This window comes from Lytechinus variegatus, chromosome 11 (assembly GCF_018143015.1).
Source record: "Lytechinus variegatus isolate NC3 chromosome 11, Lvar_3.0, whole genome shotgun sequence".
Classification (NCBI taxonomy): domain Eukaryota; kingdom Metazoa; phylum Echinodermata; class Echinoidea; order Temnopleuroida; family Toxopneustidae; genus Lytechinus; species Lytechinus variegatus.
This window is the reverse complement of record NC_054750.1, coordinates 32,792,839-32,819,429: the sequence shown is the minus strand read 5'-3', so window position 1 is coordinate 32,819,429 and position 26,591 is coordinate 32,792,839. Positions and strand designations below refer to the sequence as shown.

Below are 26,591 nucleotides of genomic sequence, written 5' to 3'. Positions count from 1 at the left end.
GGGACAAGGGCAGATTGAGAGACAGGGCCATCTTTCATCGCTAGGTTGAATACTAGTCTTGGTAGGTGGAATACTAGTCTTGGTAGGTGGAATACTAGTGCAAAAAGCCATTGCCACATTATTCCATCGCATGCGCGTACAGTCGACAAATTGATAAAAACAATACTGGCAACAGACGATCCCGAATGTCCTCTTGGAAATGAGAAAGGTCTGAAATTAAGGTAGATTCCCTATTTCTAAATATTTAAGGAAGTTCCAAAACGGGTTGAACACTAGTGCATGTACGGTACATCATAATCAATGCAATCATAGAAATCAGCCACACGATAAATTAAAGGGGAAGAAAAGTGTGTTGTGTGTGTTGAAGAAGTGTGTTGAAAAAGTGTGTTGTACAAATAGCAGAAAAAATAATGAAAAATATCGGTGAAGGTTTGAGGAAAATCTGTAAAAGATTAAAGAAAGTTATTAGAATTTTAAGTTTTGGATTTGTGACATCATAAATGAGCAGCTGCCCAATATGTTATGAAACATAAAATGCATGAATTCCATTTTTTAATGGTTCCCGATGACTATTATTGTTTTCTATTTATGATCAGGTGTAGATGATTTGTATATTGATATACAAAAGGTACAGTAAAAAACATTTTCAATTTTCTGAGAAAATGAAATTTCAATGATTTTTAACCATTCGCTATGTAGGAATGCTGCCCGCATATGATGTCACAAATCAAGTAAATAAAATGAGTTTTTCATTCTTTGATGGATTTTTCACAAACCTTTGACAATATTTTTAATAATTTTTCTACTATTTTTTACAATAAACGTTTTGTCGGGGTGAACTTCCCCTTTAAAGCTTTACATTACGAGGGCTCAGGCCTATCTTAAAAAGGAGAAGCCACTGAGCAATATCAAATGATAAAACTATCCTATTGTATTCATGACAGCCATGTTTTTTTCCTTGCACTATTCTAGACATTTAATTCATATCCTTTGACAAGGCATTGATCTATATTTGCCGCACTCAACCCAGGTGGGTTTCATACAGCTGTTTGTAAGTTAAGAGCGACTTAAAGAACGACTGGTGATCCTTTCTTGTGGTAAATGGTATATTTGTTGGCGATGGTAGAGCGCATAAGGAAGGTTCACCAGTTGTTCTTAAAGTTGCTCTTAACTTACCAACAGCTTTATGAAATGACTAACAGGTGAGGTAACTGGGTATCCGGCAGGAATTCATTCCTTGAAATTCTGACAGCACCTCACTGGCACCTGTGCTAGAGCTAGGGGAGTAATTATTATGGTGCGCCAGGCCAAGATTGTCGCATCTGATACCCCTTTCATAAACCCAATTATGCGGCTAATAGCAGCATAATTTGGTCGTAAAATCGGAGGACGACCATAGTTATCCGCATTATTTTGATGCTGCAATTATCCGCATAATAGCAGCATCGGGACCAGATTTTGACTTTATGAATGCATTTCGAAAGTAATGCGGATAATTGCCATGGAGCGATCACAAGGTCACCCTTTTCCTACGCAACCGCATCAGATGGGGTGCATGCAGTTGCCATGACGATTATCCTCCTTTTTCAGGACGGGCGCTCGTAAAAATAGTGCTGAATATTTTCAGAGTTTATGAACGCAATTTTTATTGAATTATCCGAATTACTCTTATGCGGCTAATTGGAGGAGAGGTTTATGAACGGGGTGTGACAGACTTGAGTAATCTTAAGAACCAATTCATCATTTAACCCGTTGGAGCTGGAGCCTGGATATATGCGAGCTGGAGTCATTGGAAAACATGTGTTCTGGCAAAACTATTCAACAGGTGCATTCAACCTGTTATTGCAGACATATTGTCTTTGACACCGTTTTCCTAAAACTAGTTTACTGGAAACAAGTTTAACGTAATGAGAACGGTCGAAGCGATCTTGGAAGCTATCTCGGAAGCGATCTTCCAAACCGGTTCGTAAAACCACCTCGCAATCTACTTTTCAAGATTGCTTTGCTTCCTTAAACTGGTTTTCGGGAAGTGATCTTTGCATATTTTGAGTGCGCTATTCCACACTCTGTGTGTAGAATGCCTATGCTGCGGTTTTTAATTTCATGCGAAACATATCACCCAACTGAGAGAGTGTTCTCATAGTAACAAGATTGCTTTACATGAAGTGATTTTGAAAAACACTTTTGGGTGATCAATAGGAACGCTAGCAAAGCAATCTTCCAAACTGGTTTCCTGAACCAGTTTCCAGTACACTAGCTTTAGAAAGCGTAATGAGAACGGGGTCTTTGATAATTTATTTATCATAAATGAATCATTTCAGTATTTTGGATCTTTATGAAATGGACTTTGCTTACCTTTGCTACCTGGAGTAGAACGATGGCCTGCTTCACTGATTCGATCATAGCCTACAAAACAAAAAATCAATAAGTCTTCTTCATTACTTCAAAATAATATTCACAAATCATCAGGTGATCTATGTATTGAAGAAATGGTCATAAGAAGTGTGCATGTCTCACAGAATCAAACTGTATGAACTGACCTCTTATTAAACTTCCAAGGCCCAATCTTATAAAGAGTTGCGACTGATCCGATCAACCTCAGATATATGGCAATCCACCAACGTCATAATTTTTTCTTCAAGAAGTTTGCACAATAGTAACAAAGAGAACACACTTAATTTTAAAGAATAATATGAATGCATGAATATACATCATTCATATCTAGGAAATTTTCTGAACAACACGTGTTTAATGCATCAACGTTACTGGCTATGTGGTTGATCGGATCAATTGTAACTCTTTGTAAGACAGGGCCAAGGCCTACAGATCAGTGACCACTACTGTTCTAACAAGATTTTTTTTAATAGCACAAGGGTTCATTTTCACTAGATGCAGTAAAATAAAAAAAGCCTTTTTTTCTTTAGTTTGCTTTCAGTGCATGTCAATTGCATGTCATGTAAATGTAGCGTGAAAACCACCTGCCTTTTGTATCAAGCTTTGAATAATTAATCCTCCATCCTTATGATAAAAAAGCTGCTTAGCTCATATGATACAAAGTTACATAATGATTTCAATATAATCATCACATCGATGATGATCATCGCATCGATGATGATCATCATCACATTTACCTTCCCATTTTCTCGCAACTTCTCATGGTGAGTCCTTTCTTCGGCGTTCTCCAGCTTACTGATCCTATCCTCCAGACTTTCCACCTGTGCGATCAAGATCTGTAGGTAGGCGTCGGCCTCGAACAGCTTGCGTTCAAAGTCTTGGACAGAGGGCGTGGCTAGCGGGAGGGGCAGTCCGTACTGTGGTTTATAAGGAAAGGGAGAAATTATTGTGATAATTGTTTGTTTGCTTGCTTTTATTACTGAATTCAAAATAATACAATATCAAATGTGTTTACACAATTATGCAATATACAAAATAATCCATAATATGAAGAATATGATCATAATACATGACTACAAAATAAGGATGTGAGCATAAACTTCACTTTTTAATAATGATAATAATAAAAACATTTAATTAATGAGCGCAAGATACCGCCATCGTGAGCGGTTAAGCTTGAAATTGATGGCACCCTCATTGTTATTCTCCTCCTCCTTCTCTATCTCTACCACCAACATTCTCCTTATCCATCTCTTCCTTATCCTTTTCTTCATCCCCCTCTAACTTTTTCTCCCTCCTCCTCTTTCTTCTCTTTCTCCTTCTCCTCTTCCACTTCGACTCCCACCCGTTTCAGATTCCGGTGACCCGGGTCCGATTCCCACTTGGTGCGCTAGTGTCCTTTGGTAAGGCATTCATCCTGATTACCAGGTCCCTCGGAGAGAACCTTAAGCCCTCGGTCCTCTGGTTGGTTGCTTACAAGCATTCATACTTTCTTAGCAATCAGGTAAAAAATCACCACCATTTATCATCTTCTTCCTCTGTTTCCTTCTCTATTGTAAAGCTCTATCTCCTCATTCTGTTCTTCCTCTACCTCCAAATCTTTCTCCCCCCCTCCCCTCCTCCTCTTTATCCTAATCTGATGATCTCCCTCCTTCCAATCTCATTGTATTATTTCACATCCGATTTTGATGAAATTTTCAGCGTTATTTAAGTTTGATTTTTCTCTATTTATTCAAATTATGGAGATCGTGGCTGGATCGTGGGCACACGCATGGTACAATGTACATGTACATTGGGTCGTGACCTCAATACCGCCTGAATAGTGCCGTGACGGACCATGCGTGCGACCACGCCATAAGCATATAAATAGCCCGATCTCCGAGTGATACAAGTAAGTTTTCGAAGTTAGTTTTCCAAGTCAGTTCCCCAGTTTATAAAGTTCCAGTCAGTCAGTTCCAGAGTACAGAGTTTGTCTTGTGAGAATGCACGTCAAGTCAAGGGAAATCTAGTGGTAGCCATCGCCCGCATCGCGTATCGGTCATCATCAGCAGCTTCGTCATGCACTGTATAGATACTTTGAGGATATACTTACCAGACGTGGATCCTAAGAAGGACTGATCAAGGTAAACCCTCGTCTCCATATCTATATCCTACTACAAATTAACATTTTTTTGCGGTGGATTTGGATGTGTAACTTCCCCAAGTGGCTTGGCTGCTGGTGCTTTTTAAATTGGGTGTAGCTTATGGCATACACACCGTTCTCACTACCTTCCTAAAACTAGTCTACTGGGAACTAGTTTAACCCATAGTGAGAACGGTCAAAGCGGTCTTGGAAGCGATCTTCCAAACAAGTTCGGAAAAACACCTACATGTAGCGATGTAGTTTTCAAGATCGCTTCATCTCAGTAAACTGGTTTTAGCGCAAGTGAAGACACAACCGTTATTCGGAAGCGATCTTTGCACATTTTTAGCACGCTTCTCTACATGACAAGTGTAGAATGCCTACGCTGAGGTTTCGAATTTCACATGAAATGTGTCACCCCACTGAGAGCATTTCCATTGCAACAAGATTTTGATAACCACTTTTGTGTGATCAAGTAGAAACGCTAGCAAAACGATCTTCCAAACTGGTTTCCTGAACCGGTTTCCAGTAAACTAGTTTTACAGAGCGTAATGAGAATGGTGTCATAGTGACTATAATAGATTACTACTACTTGTCACTACTAAAAATGTCCATAGAACAGAAACACCTGGATAGGTTTAATATTAATGCACAGGCATATAAGAAAAACCTAAAAGTTCTAAAATAAGTTTAAAAAAGAGTTTAAACTTTCGTACATGTGCATTCCACTGTTAGATTTTTTTTAAAAGCTTTATTCAGTATAGTCAACAATTTTCTTTTTTTAAGGAGATAAGCATTCTTCTTTTTTTCCTTTTACTTTGTCTGACTCAGTGATCACATGCATCAGTGCATATAATCTGTTTTCAGGAGTTTGGTTCTTTTATGTGAGATAAGCCTGGGTTCTACCCAATAACTTTGCTTTACAATGCTTAAATATTGTAAGCAGCACATCACCGAATTGGGCATATCTTGTCTAAATATCATCTTCCCATCTACAGTAGCTTTTAATATTACCAGTTTTAGTATAAATTAAAAAAAGGTTAATACACAGATATTGTTTTCAACTAGTGACACAAAATTTTACGATATAAAGAAATGCTCTTTAATGATAGATAGACGTAGGCTGTAGTGCTTAAGCTATTTTCAAGTAGACCTCTACAAGTGAGATTGTTAAATACATTATAAAACATGTTTAAAATAAAATGAAATATGTACATCACTTGAAAACAGACTCAGTCTTAACTAGCCTTGATAATATTGTGAGATGGTCTATAAATACTGGCATATCCACTTGGTTTTACTTTACAAAATATAGTTGGACATTGGGCTTCTTGCCAACTTGTTGTGTAGCTATTGTGCAAAATCAAACCAAAATATTGTACAATGAAATTTACTTCAAGCATGAAGTAAATTTCATTGCACAATATTTTGGTTTTGATATTGCTGGCAGCGGATATGCCAACATCACATAACTGACTGAGAATGATATTTCTCTGCCAAGTAAAACTGCTACACATGTATTCAAGTGATATGCCACTTTATAGATATCCTGAAAATAATTTGCCTGACACAACAATAATCAAGAGTAAATCTCAATTTCTATTCATCTCTCAACAACAAAACATATGTACATGTTATACAAATAATGAATATTCATGAGGTGAAAGATGAAAAGATCCATTCAACAAGGCATAGCTGAGGCATTCACTGAATGAAGTATTCTGCCCATTGCACAAATGAAGGAACATTCATTATTTGGTTTATTTGACACTTAAAACTAGATTATTTTTCATAGGAAATTTATCAGTTTCAATGCAAAATATGATCATGCAGTGCAAGCTTGGTCTGTTGATTGTCTCGTACAATGCCTGCGTCGCCTGCAATGGACAAAATCGTATGGATCCAAAATTGCACAATGAATGGATCCTAAATTGCACGGTCGATGACATCGTTGTAAAATGGTCTGAATGATCGATATCAAACAACCATTAAAATGCAAAGGATCTATCTACATGTAGGTGTCATATAAAAATGTATACTCTGTCATAAAAGGTAAACTTCAATGAAATATACATGTACTACGCCTAACAATAGGATCTTAGACTCTAATATGTTACTGGTAAAAAATTTGGTGATTGTAAAACAATGGATTGCAAATTGCAATTCATTGATGTTGCTTCAATTATCATTTGAAAGTGCAATTTCACAAATTTTAATCATTGATCTGAATTTCAATCATACATGTACATCATATAATCATTCTATATACATGTATTTGAGAAAACAAATTTATTATACTATGCTCAATACTGTATAATAATGTACATGTGATAAAAAAGTATACAATGTATAGTAAAATTACTGCAATTCACTCACATGTTCATTTATATTTGTACCAAATTAAGGTAAATGTACATCATTTTAAATGTTTGTATTTAATGTCAAAGTGTAGGCTTACATACAGTACAAGATATAACACACAAACAACATGCAAAATTCTGTCATTCAGAAAGAATGAATGAAATATGGTAAAAAAAAATATATTACCTGAACCTGATCAAGCCGAATGTTTACCGGTATATATTCCACAATCTTTAAAATCAAATACACTGCATTCCTAATTCATCCAGCACAACTTGATCAATAAAATCATGCAATGCATTGCGAGCTGATTCCCAATTGTCTATTCCAGCATTTTTTTCCACCCCTCTCTCTTTCTCTTTCTTTCATGGGTATGGAATTCCTACACACAGACACACACTACAAGGGGTTTACTAATGGGATGACCTGATGATGATGCGATCGTGACGTACGAGGAAGCTCTGATGAGCCGTGTGAGTCATCGCAGCATGCTATACATATTCCTCTCCCATCTCTTTCTCCCTCTCTCTTTTCCCTCTTCCTCTCCCTCTCTCCTCCACTTTTGCTTCTCTCTCTCCTTCTCTCCCCTCGTTCAACATTTGTTCTCCCTCCCTCTAACCCCTTTTCCTCTTTTCCCTTTCTCCCCCCTCTCTCTTTTAATAGGAGAGAAGCACGACTCCTATTTTCTGTGTCATAATTTAGACATTTTTGTTCTGTTGCATGTATTATGTAGTAAGTGAAGTGAAAGCCTGATTTTTTTTGATGATGCATTGCCTATCTAAACCAAAACTTGTTGTGTACTACTGTCTGCATTTCTGCTCAGTTCCATCATGACTTAAAGGTAAATGCTAGTTTTGGTAACGATATCAAAATGAGTTCGTACAGAATCCAATGAAATGACCACTAAAGTGTCTGTTTGTATAAATAAAACGCATGTGCCAAAGGATTCTGGAAGAAATTGTGTAATTGCTGAGAAATCAACAAATAAGCACAGGATTCGGGTAGGGCGTCGGGCCCGACGCCCTGAGCAATAATTATACATTGTCCCACGTGCGCTTATCTGTGTTGGGGATTTTCGGTGTGAACATTTTTCAGCGTAGATTTCAAGATTTCACAAAGTCCAGTTAATGTAACTGTACCAGATCTAGATCCTCGATGATATACTTGCAATTAAGCCTTGTTTTACAGACTTTCTCATGAAATCAGTGTTAACTGCAACTACTGGAATTTCTCTTTAATAGCGTCTTTCTAATCTTCCCCTGCCCCCCCCAAAGAAAAAAATAAATAAAAGCTTTAGAAAGATATTTCATAAACAACAATCGACTACAAGTACCATACTGAAAAAAAATAAATAAGAAGCTAGCTGCCCAATTACAAAAAATACCCTAACAACTATGAGCACTTGTTCAAGCCTCAAAATATCAAAGTTATTTCACAAATATGCCTGCTTGAACCAAAAATGTTATCCTGCAAATTGTCATGCAGAAAACTTTCAATTCTTGAAGCAGAAAAAAATATTTTGCCTCAGCTCATACATGTGAGTTCTACTACGCTTCCAATATCCAGAGCACTTCAGACTGTCTGTGAAAATTCTTGTACATGTACATGTACATGTAATTCCAAAAAGAAACTACTACTACTTTCATATTCAAGGGTATTTTCTTTTGGGGATGTGACCAGAAAATCTACAATTGCTTCACACTGGCAAAGCACCATAATGAATTACTTTAGTTTCTTGACCTACATGTAGAGTCACATTCTCAGATTAAAAAAGATAATAATTTTCTAATTTGCTACTGTCTTCAATACACAATAGAGACAGAGCAGGACCGGTAAGAGAAAATACTGTCTACAGAAATTCTTATGCTGATCACGATCAATATGCACAAGGTGAAACAAGGCCCTTGTTTCATAAAAATATATCCCGTAAAAATAATCCTACATGACAGATCTTCCAGGGACTCAGTTTTATAATTATGAGGTAAGCCAATAAAAAGCTCCCCTAAAAGATTTAAGGGGACCGGTATGGGATCATTGACTTGACACTCTTGTTCTTGATTCAGGTTAAGTGATGTCAGAACATGGAAATAAAATGTCGTACAAACAATACAAACGTGATGTTGCCTGATTTCTAATTTTCTGCATTTATCATTTCATGTCACAAAAAAAACAGAAATGGATTAAGGTTAGCGGTAGCAAGCAATCGCTCTTACTCGTCTTTAAACTGAGTCCCTTCAGGATCTTCTCTCAGCCAATAAAATACAAGCTTGTAGCTGGTTTTATGAAACAGGGTCTATGTCAGGACAAAATTCAAAACAACTGTGACAATCCTTACCTTGGCCATGGGTATTATTTCCTGGAGATATTCACTGTACATTCATAGTTTCTTCACACAATTGTGCATAATTCACAAGCAAATTTCTGCTTTTCTATTCACCATATGTACATGAATCCAACCAGTGCCATTAACGGTGAATATATAGACCAAAATGGTGGTGGCAAAACAAAATATTGGTAAATGGGAGTTGTGTTTACAGAGACACCAAGGTTCAGGAGTGTAATGACAAGTAAATATTGACTAGCATCGTAAAAAAGGAAAGAGAAACATACACCACGGTAAATCCCAGATAAGCCCGAATGAACATGTGATCTCAAAATCTGGCTCATACTTTTAAAAGTAGGGTTCTTAAAGGAGAATGAAACCATTGGAACAAGATAGCTTGTGTGAAAACAGAAAAATCAAAGAAACAGATCAACAAAAGTTTGAGAAAAATCGGACAAATAATGAGAAAGTTATGAGCATTTGAATATTGCGATCACTATTGCTATGGAGATAGCAAATTGGCAATGCGACAAAGATGTGTGATGTCACTCATGAACAACTCTCCCCATTACTTTAGTATATATTTCACTTGAATTGCCTCTTTTATCACATCTATCCATAGATCATGTGTTCTTTCTACATGAGGGCATGTAATACATATTTTTTAAGAATACATAATGGATAAAGAGTTTGTATCATCGTAAGAAAAGGCAAAAAGAGACATTTTGAGGGTATTTTATAGTCCACCAAAGGGAAAGTTGTTCATCAGTGACATCACACATCCTTGTCGCATTGCCAATGGGAGGATCTCCATAGCATTAGTGATTGCAATATTCAAATGCTCATAACTTTCTCACTATTAGTCCGATTTTTCTCAAACTTTATTTATTCTTATTCTTTGATTTTTCTGTTTCTACACAAGCCAATTTGTTCCAAAGGTTTCATTCCCCTTTAAGGGCAGTTTCACTATCCAAGATTGACCATACATTACTTGGCAAGGAATCAATTCAGTTTTTATGGATATATTGTGCATTGTCTCATTTTGCCAATGAAAGGGGGACTCAGGGTATAATTCATGAATACTGTACATTCACTATGAGGGAGAGCACATCGGGGGGGGGGGGGGGGGGGGAGGGGCACTTACATTGACGAGTGGATACCATGCGCGACCAAAAAACATGTAAAAGGGATGTCTTTTTCAAGATAGGGCACGTTACATACGTAACATACATAACGTGATAGGGTGTCAAAAAAACAAAATATTGTAGAGTCAAATTTGCGGGGATGGTATTAACAAAATTAAAATGTTTTATAAAGGATATCCTGTTTGCCCCAACACTACGTGTTTGGAGTTCGATTTGCGCGAGCTGTGGAAGGTGGGGCAGTACCATGGTGTGTAAAGGTAAAACCGACGACCAATGTCTGTGACATAACAATAAAATATCGCTGTACTTGTTTAGGGGTTCATTTCAAGGAATACTTGCCAATAGTATCGTTTTGTTTCCAATACTTGTTAAGGGTAGGGTTTCAGACGCCAATAGTTGTTAAGGGGTGCATTTTCAGAATATGGAATAATACGTGTTTAGGGTGCTTTTCGAGACCCCATCGCCGCACATGGTATCCACCCGTCAATGGAAGTGGCCCCCTGGAGCACACAAACGATTCACAAAGCATTTTCATTTCAGGCTCTAACGAGTAAAGACAGTAAGTATGCCAGAATCACTTCAAATGGCAACAGCTCCAGTCCTAACCCGATTAAACTGTCCAAGATTCTTCAACACAACAGAGTGATAATGCAGTCTTGCATATAGGCCCACTAGAACGATAACATTATCTCCTACAATGCATATCACACATAAGTTGCCTTACCAAGAAATAAAGGGATCATTACACTTTGAAAGACATTCCAGCTTCCCACTCTCAGCACAACATATATTTCTGATAATCGCCAAAACACAATTTAAAATCATTATGGTTAATACCTACGTGCATTTTCAATCCCAATAAATTAGTATCCATGCTTTAAACATTAAGTGAAAATTGACCTGAGGTTCTTTAGTTGAAAACTTCATCATCAAACCAAAGTTTTGTCCAGTTTTGTCCCCATGAACGGGGGATGACCGGATTCACCAAACACTCGCAGCAATCACCCCTACCCCTCCCTCCACTTGCCCAATTCATCGCATTCTCCATCCTCAACCAACCCTCCTAATCTCCTCCACTTGCTTCTTTCGGTATCACAGGCCTAAATAATTTCCCATAGACTCGTGTGTAAAAGTGGCACTTAAAAAAAATCATAAAAAATGAGGAAATTCGAGGGTTGAATGTTTACAATGGATAGGATATATATCTGACATTCCATACCTGACCAGAAAAGGGTACCTCGACCGGCTCAGTTTAAAAAATAATCGGCATTTATGAAGACTACTCCTGAAAGTATCAAATTAATTGCTTGAGAGAGTAAAATGGCCCTAATTCTTCCACCAGTAAAAAAAAAAATCCAAAGTGGTGATATATCTTTCCAATTTGGAAAAAGTAAGTTCAGTAGGTACCCTCCCTAGAATCAGTGTTAGATTGCCAGTCATATTCATTCCTTTTTGTCAATCAGCAATATCAAATTTAAAAATTGAGAATGGGTTGACTTGAATAAATATCTTTTGCCTGCGAGTTGTAATTAGGCCCGTGTAACCTTCTATGACTTCTTTTTCTTCTTAAAACTTGAATATCTAAAAGGATTATTAAACCAAAACCTGAAAAATAAGGATTACCATCTTACCTTTGGAGCTTGTTTGTGTCTCAAGACGGTTTCTTCTAATGCTGTGACCCACTGCTCCCTCTCTTCTGCACTTTGAGCTGGAGAAGAATGCAAGAAACACAGCATCATGGTTGATTTGTGAATATTCAATCAATCAATCTACACATCATCTATGCACTGTGTGGTTCGCTGGAAGTAGAGTTCACTTCACAGAAAGTTGACAGAGAGTTGAATCGCCACTTGGTCTAATCCACATTTGGTCTAATGTACATTTGGTCTAATATCCCATCAGTGAACAATTTTAATATTTAAACTGTCCACCCCAGAAAAATATTGATTTGAAACAATATAAAAAAAAATATATATAATCAAACAAGTATAATGGTGAAAAAATCAGGTGTAAAAAAAGAAAGTTATGACATTTCAATTTTTTCTTATTTTTCACAAAACAGTTGTACATGTATGCACAACTCAGTGACATACGGGAGTCAATGATGTTCATCACTCACTATTTCTTTTGTGTTTATTGTTTGAATTTATATACAATATTTCAATTGTAACCGTTTTAATATTAACACCAACTTTAATGAACTATAAAATGTTAAAACAATGGTAATGCCACATGTTCAGGGAGGAATAAAATTACACTTTGTTTCACCTGACAATGAGGAGAAAATTAGAATACTTCATATTTCATAAAATAAAATACAAAAGAAATAGTGAGTGGGTGATGTCATCAGTCCCCTCATTTGCATACTGGGTAATTCCATAAAATAATCAACCTTTTTGTACGTCCGACCCCCATAAGTTTTACTTCACTTCATAAACTGACCAAGTCATGGTCATTTGAGAGCATTACAGACTGTCAAAAGAACAAGAAATCAGAGACAGAAAATTTCATGAAGGTCCCACACATACATGTAGGGTTTTGGACGTATACATATTTTATGGAATTGCCCAACTGTTTTGTGGAATTAAGCAAATCTTAGAAATGCCATTACTTTCTTATTTTACATTTGATTTTGATGAAATTCTCAGTGTTATGCTAGTTGGATCTTTCTCTTTTTATTCAAAACAACCTTTGTACATTTCTAAATATGTTGCATTATTTTTCTAAACTTTAATGGCGAAGAAAACCATTTTAGTTATCATTCCCAAATAGTTTGTTAGGAAAGGATGTAGCTCCAAATAGCTGTTAAATTGAATTTCTACTGTTTTAGTTTTTTTATGATAAGCTACCCATAGCTAAACTGCAAGGTTTCTTTGACCAGAGTTTGATTTAAACCCGAGTTTAGAATATAGGCCTATAAATCTACTATATAATATTACTATTGTCCAATAGAATGAAGCAAAACAAAATGAATAAATAAGTCAGCAAAAAAACAACTTAAATTGGTTCGATAAAATGATGCAAAACAATATAAATATTGAAATCAGGAATACATAAATTTTCATTTGTTCAATAAAAAGCAAAACATATAAATATATAAATCAGCAATAGAGAAAATTCATCTTACCCTGGAAATGGAACGTCTTCTGGTCTACTGTTACAGTGAAGGTAGAATCATCTTCGTCATCTATACCTATTATTGCACCCTGTTATTAAAGAGCAAGAAAAAAAAAACAGTCTTCATTACATGCATAGAGAATCAACAACACAAAATCTGCCGTACATGGCAAAAGGAAACAAGTTACATAAGTATCATTTTTTGTAAATGAGCAATGTGTGTTTGTCATTTACATCTATTTAACAACATATTTTCTTCAATATCTTTCCATAGAACGATAATTTCTTCCCCATATTTTGCCTTCAGGAACGTGCAACATACAAATGGTGTTTCAGAAACAACAATAACATATATTTGACTGCTGTCTCTCTTGCTTCCTTTTGCAAAAGTTGGGCAGAAATCTTTAAAAAGTAAATTCCTTTGTCAGTGATCACGATTGCAAAATTATATCAAGTAAAATTCATGATCTGGGCAGTGAGACTGAGAGGCAAATTGATTTCACCTGAGACTGTTCATGCACACCTACCTGAATTGTGGTTCTTTTGCTTTTTGTATATAACCAGAATCTTTTCAACAATAAGCCATCACATTTAATACAATGATGCTCATTTTATTCTGTAATTAGCATCGGTGGGTGGTGATGAAGACATTCAAGATATAGAGATGTTTTCCAATCAACCGTCCGTCTGTCCTTGCCCTGTTGTCATGGAAACAAGTGACGCTTTTGTCTTTTTTTTTAAATGTGGGCTCGTGAAGTCTGTTTACTTCAGGGGTATTTTCTGTTTTAATTTCCGATTACTTTGGAAATGAGTGATGCTGTTTGTTTTAACACGAGCTCATGAAGTCTATCTAATTTATTATTTTTGATGACTTTGTGGTACATGTATATTAATAAATACGGGTGGGTATTTTATAAAGCTGTTCGTATTAAAATTCAGAGCAATTTTCAGAATGACTGGTGAACCATTCTTACACACTTAACCATCGCCAATGATTATACCGATTATCACAAGAAAGGATTGCCAGTTGTTCTTAAAGTCCCTATTCACTTACGAACAGCTTTATGAAACACCCACCTGGCTACATAAATTCAAGCCAATTGCAAGCTACGTTTGAAAATAATCATGGCCAGTAGTTAACAAAAATTTATTTACATTACATACATGCAGTCAACCATGATGCACATTATTTGGCATTATTGGTGCCAGTACAACTGCGCATTATTCGGCTTAGAAGCCACAAAATGCATAGAAGCGTTACTGCAAAATGCTTATCAGAATGCAACACCCACTGTTTAAAAATTCTTGATACTGCCCAAACTGATTTTCAACAAAAAAATAAAAATCAAAGAAGGGTTTTTCACCAAAAGGAGAAAACCCCACTTATACCAAATGATAATGATTATGACCCAGTGGAGTGTTGTGGCCCAGTGGATAAGTCTTCTAACATTGAAACAGAGGGTCGTGGGTTTGAATCCCAGCCATGGCGTAATTTCCTTCAGCAGAAAATTTATCCACACTGTGCTGCACTCAACCCAGATGAAGTGAATGGGTACCCAGCAGGATTAATTCCTTGAATGCACTGAACGTTGAAAGGCAGCTCGAGCTACCATCCCGGGAAATATGGGACGTCTGGTCACCCTGATTATAATGCTATCAACATGTATTTAATGTACCCCAACCCTAACTCATTCTGATCAACCAAACATAGGCCCTAGTTATTTTTACTTTCACTCCTTCTTTTAAACTGAATTCACCCAGCAACACAAATAGACCTACTTTTGTAATCTTCGCATACATTTGTAATTCCGAAGCTTTGTTATTCCGAAGGTTTGGATATTCTGAATGTTAGTTATTCCGAAGGTTCGTATTTCCAAAGGTTCGTAATTCCGAAGGTTCATTAGTCCAAAAACGAAATGAGGTTCGTAATTCCGAAGGTTCGTAAGTCCGAAAACGAAATGTTTAAAGGACAAGTCCACCCCAACAAAAACTTGATTTGAATAAAAAGAGAAAAATTCAACAAGCATAACACTGAAAATTTCATCAAAATCGGATGTAAAATAAGAAAGTTATGACATTTTAAATTTTCGCTTCATTTCACAAAACAGTTATATGCACATCTCGGTCGGTATGCAAATGAGGGAACTGATGACATCACTCACTAACTATTTCTTTTGTATTTTATTATATGAAATATTTTGATTTTCTCGTCATTGTCATGTGAAATGAAGTTTTATTCCTCCCTGAACACGTGGAATTCCATTATTTTAACATTTTGTGCTTCAGGCAAGGAGGTCCTAATCATCAAATTCGTAAAAATTGAAATATTGTATAATTCAAACAATAAAAAACAAAAGAAATAGTGACTGAGTGACATCATCGACTCTCTCATTTGGATGTAACTGGCTCGTTCATATAACTATTTTGTTAAAAATAAGCTAAACTTTGAAATGTCATAACTTTCTTATTTTACATCCGATTTTGATGAAATTTTCAGCATTGTGCTTGTCTGATATTTCTCTATTGATTCAAATCAACATTTTTCTGAGGTGGACTTGAGCTTTAACAAACCTTATTTCGTTTTCGGACTAACGAACCTTTAGAACAACGAACCTTATTTCATTTTCGGATTAACGAATCTTGGGAACAACGAACCTCATTTTGTTTTCGAATAACGAACCTTCGGAACATTGAACCTTATTTTGTTTTCGCATTATCGAACCATTGGAATAACGCCACAAATATTCGGATTAATGAAACCTTTTACATTTTCAGATTAACGAACATTGAGGTATATAGGTCTGGAGCATTGTGGCCCAGTGGATAAGTCTTCTGACTTTGAAACAGAGGGTCGTGGGTTCCAATCCCAGCCATGGCATAATTTCCTTCAGCAAGAAATTTATCCACACCGTGCTGCACTCGACCCAGGTGAGGTGAATGGGTACCCGGCAGGATTAATTCCTTGAATGCATGAGCGCTGAAAGGCAGCTCGTGCTAAAGCTGGGGTAATAATAATAACAACGCGCCTCGCAATAGAATATTTCTAGATAGATGGCGCTATATAAATGCCTATTATAGGCAATTTACGTGTTTCAGAATTACGAAGTGTAACCTGTAATCTTATGTAACTATATCATTAAGTGTTACCTGACATCGACAGTGTATAAATTAAATACCAATGACTCTGTTTATAATTTCAGGCTGAGGAATGAGGTTATGATAATTTGATTACTCTGAAACATGTTCTGTTAAAAATCTTATGTTCTTTTCATTTAATTCTGTCACCAAGTTTAACATCTTGTTTGAGTTCTTTTGGTAAAAAAAATACAACAGAAGTGATCTGAATATGAGTATAAGTATTTTACTATAAAGCCAATGCTAGTAATTTCATAGTGAATTAGTAGCCTACTCTCATCTGAATTGAATGTACAGCTAAGGCTCCTACATGCGACAAGTACATGTACATGTAGCATGTACTGAATTTCAAAAGAATGGCACATGTACATGTAGATCTATGTATTTTAAAACAAATACATGTATAGTCATATACAGTACACTTACCATTACATCTGGCACCCATGTCATATCCATACCAAATCAATGTCATTTATAGATCCTTTCATGAAATCTCCATCTCGCTGAGGTTTTAAAGGAACTTTAAAGAGTAACTTTGAATCAGTCTGTATGTGTTTCATCGACTCTATTTATTCGCAAACTTTCCAATCCTTGCACATTATGAATTCAACATTGTGTCATTCTGTTCCGTGGTGCGAGTGTCTTAAACCTTGAACAATTCTTCTATTTCAGGGATACTGCTCAATACATCCTATTAAAGATCACTGACATGTGCAAATATACTGACAGTAGGTGGTTTCAAACCGCCTCGATCACAAGAATCCCCGTTAAATTACGAGAACTTTTTTAGGCTGAAAAATACCCATTAATTATTCCTGCATTCACACCGCCCTGAAACATACCCTTTCGGAATAAGTTCCTGAAGTTACGAGCATGGTCTGATAAGCAGGCAATGCGCGAGATTCAAAATCACTAGCCCAGCAGCCACCCACGGCGCCGCACCCAACGACACGCTGGGCTAAAAGTTCCCGTAATTTGCTTTCACATCGCCAAAATACCTGCGACCTTGGAAAAATCCCCGCGAAAGTTCTTGTAATTTCGCCAAGTACCTACTATTTAGCGGGTATTTTCTTTCGGGGATATTACGCGTAGTTTGCTTTCACATTACCAAAATACCTGGTATTTTCTGATCGGGGTAAATTTCCCGATCAGAGAATACCTGGAACTGATGAACTTCGAGGCGGTCTGAAACCACCTAGTGAACAAATCAGTTAGACTTCCTGTAGTCTATGTATTCCAACTGAAAAGACAAACTACAACTAATCCTTCATAATTATACTCAGGTTATTTTACAGCCTGACATTCAATGTTAATGTTTACTATTCTAACTCTGCACTCAAAGAACAATACATGTATGCAAATATGAAATCACTGAACTACAGGTATATGCTCAAGTTATAATAGAACTGAAGGCAAAGGGCAGAAGTCAGCCAAATCCAAATCGTCAACTGTACAAAAATTAGAGGGATACATGGAAACACATAAACAAGGGCAATAAGAAATATTAGCATCATAGCCCAGACAAACAACTCAAATTATTAATATAGATCTCAAAAAGAAAATGTGAAATCACACATTTGCAGATCATGATCTCACATTAACCGAAGCAAAGTTGAAGGGTTGGTGCCCTAGACATGAATGACCTTAATACCAAAGACATTGTTTCCACAGTATTTGCAGTACGAAGGACGGAACTCTCAGGAGCTTCAACTTCAAATTGCAAATTCATTTATTTCGACATCTCTCTTAATAATGAACCAAGGTACACTACATTGAGAATCAAATCCACCAAATTATTCCAGAAAAAAATAAAACAATTCTCCGAGCCAGTCCATTGTGAAAAAGAGCGTAAAATGTCCATGTCCTGACTTACATATGTACAGGGAGCATTTCATGAAGTGCCTCCTTGTAGATTTCAACTGCAAAAGTTCTTTTAACCAATCAGATGCAAAGATTTCAGTAGCTTATAACATTTGTTAGTGAAAAATCAGTAACAAGATGAAACATCCCTTGCTTCATTCCCATGAAACAATGTCACCGCACATGTACATTTACATCCCAGAAGCAGTTAACACTAGACTGTCCATTAATCATTACATCACCATTATCAAATCAGACCTGGCTTTCATACATGTAGTCAAGAGAAGCCTTTGAAAGCTTCACTACACTCTATATCTTGCTGGTACATGTACATGCAACTAGAAAAAAAGAGTGCAATTCTTATTCCAGTCCTACCTAACCAACAAAATGTCAGAGAGATACCACTGAAAAAATGAGAAGGGTGAATTCCCAATTAATTACTTGAACTTTGCAGTATCCATCCGGATATCCTGTCCTGTCATCCCAAGGTTTTTCTGTAATACACTTCTTTTAATTTTTGAAATAGCAATTTAACCATGGCACCCCTTCATGACAACTTGCTTTATAAATAGATCAATCCAGATTCGTTTTATGGAGCTGCAAAAGGAAAAGCAGATGCTGGTAGTCATCAAAATCTACAAGTAGGCAAATTCACTTCTGAACTGTACACCACGGAGTATCAAAAACCATAACAGGATATGCATTTACAGATCTACGCCCAGTATTCATCAGAATCTAGGCAAAGACACAGTTGCTGAACTTGCTGAGGTCTATTTTTCACCACACAGGAGACTCCTGTGCATGTGTACACCTAAGAGCATCAAGAACCACAATAAAAAAGTTCCTCATATTATAAAGCAAGAACCAGTAGTCATCAAAATCGAGGTGAAGACGCTGCTTGATTTGCTGAAGATTCTCTTTCACCACACAGTAGACTCATACAAAACATGAAGTTTATACATGGAAACAACCACAGTACCAAGTACCAAAAATACAAAAGCAGGTACCAAATGTAATCCAAGATATATAGGCGAAGACACTGCTGAATTTGCTGAAGTCTCTCTTCCACTGCACAGTAGACTCAAGTAAAAAACATCCATACACCACTGCGACAAGCTGTCCCTCAGGTTAACCACATTATATAACTGATTTACTCCACCTGACGGACTCCTGACAATACTAGAAACTGCTCAATGGAACAAAAAGTACGCATAATCGAAAAAACATAATAATTTGGGAAATTCTTAATGCCAATAAAAACATCCTCAGACATTGTTAATAATGGTGAATTCAGCCAGGCATACGATCTCCCTTTGTCATTAATTTACAATTCTCTCTCTTTTTTCGAGGAGAGATGCTAAATTGTAAATTCAACGGTACTTCATTTTAAGTGTGTAAACAGATTCAGTACTCTATAATAATCTGGAAATCGAGGCATTATACAAGGGGATTCACTGACAGCTTTTAAATGTCAAGTCCATCCCAACAAAAGAAAGAGCTGAATTGAATGATTGGAGAAAATCAGACATGCATTTAAAGGACAAGTCCACCCCATCAAAAAGTTGATTTGAATAAAAAGAGAAATATCAAACAAGCATAACACTGAAAATTTCATCAAAATCAAATGTAAAATAAGAAAGTAATGGCATTTCTAAGTTTCGCTTAATTCCACAGAACAGTTAAATGCACCTCCTGGTCAGTATGCAAATGAGGGGACCAATGACATCACCTACTCGCTATTTCTTTTGTATTTTATTTTATGAAATATGAAGTATCGTAATTTTCTCCTCAATGTCAGGGGAAAGAAAGTGTAATTTTATTCCTCCCTGAACATGTGGTATTACCATCGGATGTATTTGTAAAATAAGAAAGTTATGACATTTTAAAGTTTCACTTAATTTCACCAAATCATCAAAAATTAATTTAAAAAATCAAATTCAGTAGTTTTACTGTATCAAAAACTCAGGAAGACTTTAATATGCGCATACCTGTACTTCTTTTCCCTTGCGCTATTACATTATGCCTTGTACCTTTCATAGGTCAGCTATTAAAGGATGCAAGCTGTACCTTGAGAGACAATGGCAAAAATATGAAATTCTGTTGACAAAATATCTGGAAAGTTGTACAGAACAGAAATATGGTGTGCATGACACCATTAACTCACTCATTTGAATATTGAATACTTTTTTTCTCCTCATTGTTCTGTGAAACGAAGTTTTATTCCTCCTGAACATGTGGCATTTCCATTGTTTCAAAATTTTATGGTTCGATCAAGTTGGTCCTTAATGTCAGATCTGTATAAATTGAAATACATGTATTCCATATTTCATAATGAAATACAAAATAAATAGTGAGTGGATGACGTCATCAGTCCCCTCATTTGCATATCGACCATGATGTATATATATATAACTGTTTTGTGAAATTAAGCGAAACTTTAAAATGTCATCTTATTTTACATCCGATTTTGATGAAATCGTCAGTGTTATGCTTGTTTGATTTTTCTCTATTGATTCAAATCAACTTTTATGAGGGGTGGACTTGTCCACAAAATTATAAACATAAAGGACTGTAAAATGTATTTATGAATTGTGAAACAGTCTCTAGGATGAGGAGATACATGTATTAGAGAAACTTTAGTTTAACAGGCTATCCCTTCTCTTTTATCATCCAATCTTGATTTATCTACATTCAAACAACTTGTTGGGGTAGACTTGAGCTTAAAGTCATATTACATGACTATTTTTACAGACATATTCCATTTGATGGTAGATGAATAGTAGAATTCTTCAAATGAATTTCTAACAATGGCTTTTAAAAAAGAAATTTTGATTCTCCATTTTTGGCACTTACTTTGTGGCAACTGTGCAGATACATAATGTATTCCAGTATTTGCAGGGCTCATACACTGCATTGAAGGCTGCAATAATTTCTGCATTCTTGTGTAAAAAACAGATTGCTATTACTTTGTGGGGATAGTCGAGTACATGTACTTGAGTTATTGTTAAAGGGGAAGTTCACCCTGAAGAAAACTTTATTGTAAAAATAGCAGAAAAATAGTAAAAATTATTGGTGAAGGTTTGAGGAAAATCCGTTGAAGAATAAGAAAGTTATTGGAGTTCAAAGTTTTGGATTTGTGACGTCATAAACGAGCAGCTGCTTCATGTGTTATGTAATATAAAATGCATGAATTTCAAATTTTTCATGGTTCCTGATGACTTAATTATGTTTTCTATTCATGATTGGGTGTGAAATGATTTGTCTATTGATATACAATAGGTACAGTGAAAACCATTTTTAATTTTCTGAGAAAACGACATTTCATTGATTTTTTACCATTCGCTATGTAGGAATGCTGCTCGCATATGACGTCACAAATCAAATAATTGAAATTCTAATAACTTTTTAATCATTTGATGAATTTTTCTCAAACCTTTGTCAATATTTTTTATTATTTCTTCTGCTATTTTTACAATAAACTTTTTTTCAGGGTGAACTTCCCCTTTATGCATTCGTTTCCCTTGTGATTAACGAGTAAATTTCTGTCCACTTCGTCTACTAGCAAATGGTCTATAACTCTCGGATCTCTTCTAAATTTGGCTTTTTAAAGTTCAAGTCCACCCTTGAAAAATGTTGATTTGAATTAATAGAGAAAAATCAAACAAGCATAACACTGAAAATTTCATCAAATTCGAATGTAAAGTACATGTACGAACTAAGAAAGCTATGACATTATTAAGTTTCACTTATTTTTCACAAAACAGTTATATATTCACAACTCAGTGATATCCAAATAAGAGTCAACAATGTCCCTCACTCTGTTTTATTGTTTGAATTATATACATTATTTAAATTTTTACACATTTGACAATCTAGATCAACTTCATTGAATCATAAAATTTATGTTAAAACAGTGGTAATTCCATTGGTTTAGGGAGGAATAAAACTAGAACTTTGTTTCACAGGACAATAAGGAGAAAATTAGAATGTGATATTTCATATTGAAATACAAAAGAAATAGTGAGTGAGTGACATCATTGGTCCATTTATTTGCATACAGACCAGGATGTGCATAAACTGTTTTGTGAAAATAGGCAGAATTTAAAACTGTCATAACTTTCTTCTTATCTTATATCCGATTTTGATGAAATTTTCAGAGCTATGCATGTTGTATTTTTCTCTTTTTAAATTCAAATCAACTTATTGCTGTGGTGGACTGGTCCTTTAATTATTATTTGGTCCAACCATCACTTAATACTCAATTGGTCTAAGTGTTATTTAGTTTATTATGCACAGTTTGTATAACTTCCACTTCATCTACTATTATCTCTTACTTTGTCAAATGAAAGTTTGATTCATTATTTCATTTAATAATTCAAAAATTTTGCACAACATTACACATATTTAAAGGTCAAGTCCACCTCAGAAAAATGTTGATTTTAATCAAAAGAGAAAAATCAGACAAGCACAATGCTGAAGATTTCATCAAAATCGGATGTAAAATAAGAAAGTTATGACATTTCAAAGTTTCGCTTATTTTTAAAAAAATAGTTATATGAACGAGCCAGTTACATCCAAATGAGAGAGTTGATGATGTCACTCACTCACTATTTCTTTTGTTTTTTATTGTTTGAATTATACAATATTTCAATTTTTACGAATTTGACAATAAGGACCTCCTTGCCTGAAGCACAAAATGTTAAAATAATGGAATTCCACGTGTTCAGGGAGGAATGAAACTTCATTTCACATGACAATGACGAGAAAATAAAAATATTTCATATTTCAAACAATAAAAAACAAAAGAAATAGTGAGTGAATGACATCATCGACTCTCTCATTTGGATGTAGCTGGCTCGTTCATATGACTGTTTTTGTGAAATGAAGCGAAATTTTGAAATGTCATAACTTTCTTATTTTACATCCGATTTTGATGAAATTTTCAGTGTTATGCTTGTTGAATTTTTCTCTTTTATTCAAATCAAGTTTTTGTTGGGGTGGACTTGTCCTTTAAAGTTCATGCTAAAGACTTCAATATATACATGTACCGTAATATGAGTCTCTAGATTTTATATTTCTCACGTGCATTTATATTTCAACGAGCCCGCAAGCCAAGTTGAAATATAAACACACAAGAGAAATTCATGTATACGAATGATATTGTACATTGAACGACAATCAGCATGTGTTATTTAAGATGGGAACACTTCTGACTTGAAATTGTATCAAACTATATCTGAACTTAATACCTGAACTACAAAATGTTACGTTGCATGACTTTAGTGCCCTTTTTACAAAGGATTTTCTTAACCCCGGACTATCGCTAACCCCGTACTATCCTTAACCCCGTACTATTTTTTTTCCTTTTCACACATGCCAAATTGTTATTGCTAACCCCGGGTAAGGAATGCTTGCTTTTTACACACGAAACTCGCTAACCCCGGACTAGTGGTTTTCGTAGATCATTCGTAGTACAAGTGCTTCACTCGTACACTTTTTACACACCCTACAATTTCCTTAACCCCATACTATAGGTGGGGCCAAATTGCCATTTAGCCCCACCTATAGTACGGGGTTAAGCTTAGCCCACTTTCGTTTTACACATGCGATCTTAACCCCGTACTATTGCTCTTAGCACCGCAATTGGTGGGATAACCCTGCTTTTTAGCAGGGCCAAATAATCCCGTACTATAGGTGGGGTTAGCCCACTTTGCAAAAACGCTGTGTAAAACGAAAGTGGGCTAAGCTTAACCCCGTACTATAGGTGGGGCCATTTAGCCCCACCAATAGTACGGGGTTAAGGAAATTTTAGCCTGTCTAAAAAGGGTATAGGAGGTGACATCACAATACAATTCAATTCATTGCGCTCAGTAAAAAAAATTAAGGTGCAATACGCATGTGGCCTGCTGGATAGCTGTGCACTGCAGCTGCCCTAGATCCTGCGCGCTTGTGGGATTTTGATTTTCGCTTTCAATATTTTTTGCTCCTTTTTCATAAATTATTGCAGAGCAAACTCAATATTTCTTTTATATTTTCTCTATAAAATTTAGAGGTGTTGTACAACACAAAAAGCAAATATTTATTTATTGATTGATTTATTGTAATGTAGAATTTTCTTCAACGTATCTATCATACATCACCCCATGAGGTTTTATACACAAGCTACCATGCAGAAATAGCTTGTGTATATGCCATGATCGTGGCCATATACTGGATTACGTTAAATATTTTGCAAAACCCATCTACATGTATATATAATTCATGTTATGTATGTTTATGCATTTTGTAAACTTTTTAATAATTGGGATTCCAATAAAGTGATAAAATATCATTCTTCATGTACATGTACATTCCACAGTAAAACTCATATTTCTATCATCTAATTAAAGGGAAGGAAATAATTTTTCTTTTTTAGGGGCTATAATTTTTTCCACATGGGGCGATGCAGACTTTGGGGGCTATTTTTTTCATTTTAAGTGCTTCTTTTTAGGGGTAACCATTGATTTTTCTAAATAATTCTGGATTTGTTTGTAACAGATCTTGGGGCAACTCTGGAAAGAATGGTCGCCTAAAAGCATGCAGTTTTTGAGAATTTTAGGGGCTATTTGGGCTATCATGAGAGAAAAATCGCCCTTCGCCCTCATATATTTCCTACGCTGTCTAATCACATACATGAAGGTGTTAGACAAAGTGAACATCAGGTAACTACACTGTATGTACTTGGTAGGATTCCTCCAAAAGACTCCATAAAGGTGTTTAAACTGGAGGTGTGTCATGTGCGATCACCAACTTGAGGCTCCGGCTTTGCTTTTAGGGCTTTTTGGAGTGCTGATTTAAAGGTTCCTAGGGATGGTTGGGATATGACTGAAGACGGGAGACGATTCCAGTCCCTGGAAATCATGAGTTTGCGTGTGCATCTGTTCCAACATGTTTTGATGTAGAACTGCTGGTCATGACATAGGTGATTTCAAGTTCAGTGTTGACCTCTTGGTGTAGGCGTTAGGTCAATGTACAGCTACACAGCCCAGATGTTTGCAAAGCTCAAAAAAGTTACTTAATCCAGAGCTCGACATTAGCAGTGGCCCGGGGCAACCAAAAATGAGAGTTGGGCCACCAAAATTCTGTAAAAGCCTACTCTTAGTGACCTACATGTAGTTGGGCTACCAAATTTTTTATAATTACAATGTTTTCTATTGTTAAAGGGCCACCAAATTTGTTTTGCAGGCAACCAAAAAAATATGAGATGATTTTGGTGGGCCAATCAGGCCATCAAGAAAAAAGTTAGTGTGGTGCTTTGCTTAATCCCTTTAATGTAAACTGATTTGCATCAGTAATTGTTGGCATACAAATAAAGGGTATTTGTTAAAACATCTTTCACACCATCACGGCTTACCTTGAGACGAACGCATCCTCTCCTTGATCCTCTCATCATCTTGTCACGGGACTGCATCAATAGAATATCGAGATGGAGAGAGAGAGAGAAAAGGGGAAAGAGAAATAGAATTACCGGTATGTCAAAGATGTGCTTGTTAGAACTAGTAATTAGATTTAATTATGACTCCAACTGTCCCAAAGTGAAAAAATAAATGTAAAGTAAGAGAAAGTGGAAGAGTAGAGAGTTGCAGAGTGACAGAAGGGGGAAAAAGAAATCGAAAGACAGGGAAAAGGAAATATCTAAAGTAAGAGAGAACCATTGAAAGAGAGAAATTTGCATTAATAAGAGAGACAACCAACAGTCAGAGAAGCATTTGAAGCAAAGGCAATATTTGACTGATTGCCTGAATCAGGCAAGTAAAATTCTCATAGTAAAATCATATTTCCTACATTTTCCCATATTTCACCATCAAAAATACAGAAGAAAAAACAATTTTCATTTTTCAAAACATGCATTGGTATTTGGTATATCCTGGGCCAAGCTGTATTTTCAGGCTGGTGACCATGCCTGCCGGAGTGGAATCTTGAACCAATTGGTAAATTCTCAATTACGCATCATTGCTTGCATCTCCTGTATCAAATTCAGTATGGGAGATGAACAAAAATAATTTTTTAATAAGAAAATAATAATTACAAAATCATGGAATTGTAATAATTTTGTAGATTTTCAAATTATTGATTCGATGATGTGATCGAAAGA

General features: G+C 35.8%; 1 protein-coding gene across 4 annotated transcripts in view; it reads right to left on the bottom strand.

Moving 5' to 3' along the window:
• LOC121424589 (oxysterol-binding protein-related protein 9-like) overlaps positions 1-26,591 on the bottom strand; it is a 50,997-nt gene that overhangs the window by 17,331 nt on the left and 7,075 nt on the right. The window contains exons 2-6 of one of the 4 annotated variants that reach the window (XM_041620331.1): positions 25,851-25,901; positions 13,473-13,551; positions 11,977-12,053; positions 3,132-3,311; positions 2,356-2,406 (exon numbers count right to left, since the gene is read on the bottom strand). In XM_041620331.1, coding sequence (XP_041476265.1) covers positions 2,356-2,406; positions 3,132-3,311; positions 11,977-12,053; positions 13,473-13,551; positions 25,851-25,901 — 438 coding nt within the window. Of the gene's footprint in view, positions 1-2,355; positions 2,407-3,131; positions 3,312-7,063; positions 7,134-9,212; positions 9,405-11,976; positions 12,054-13,472; positions 13,552-17,023; positions 17,157-25,850; positions 25,902-26,591 lie in introns of those variants that run through there. The other 3 variants (XM_041620332.1, XM_041620333.1, XM_041620334.1) reach the window with 3 other exon arrangements.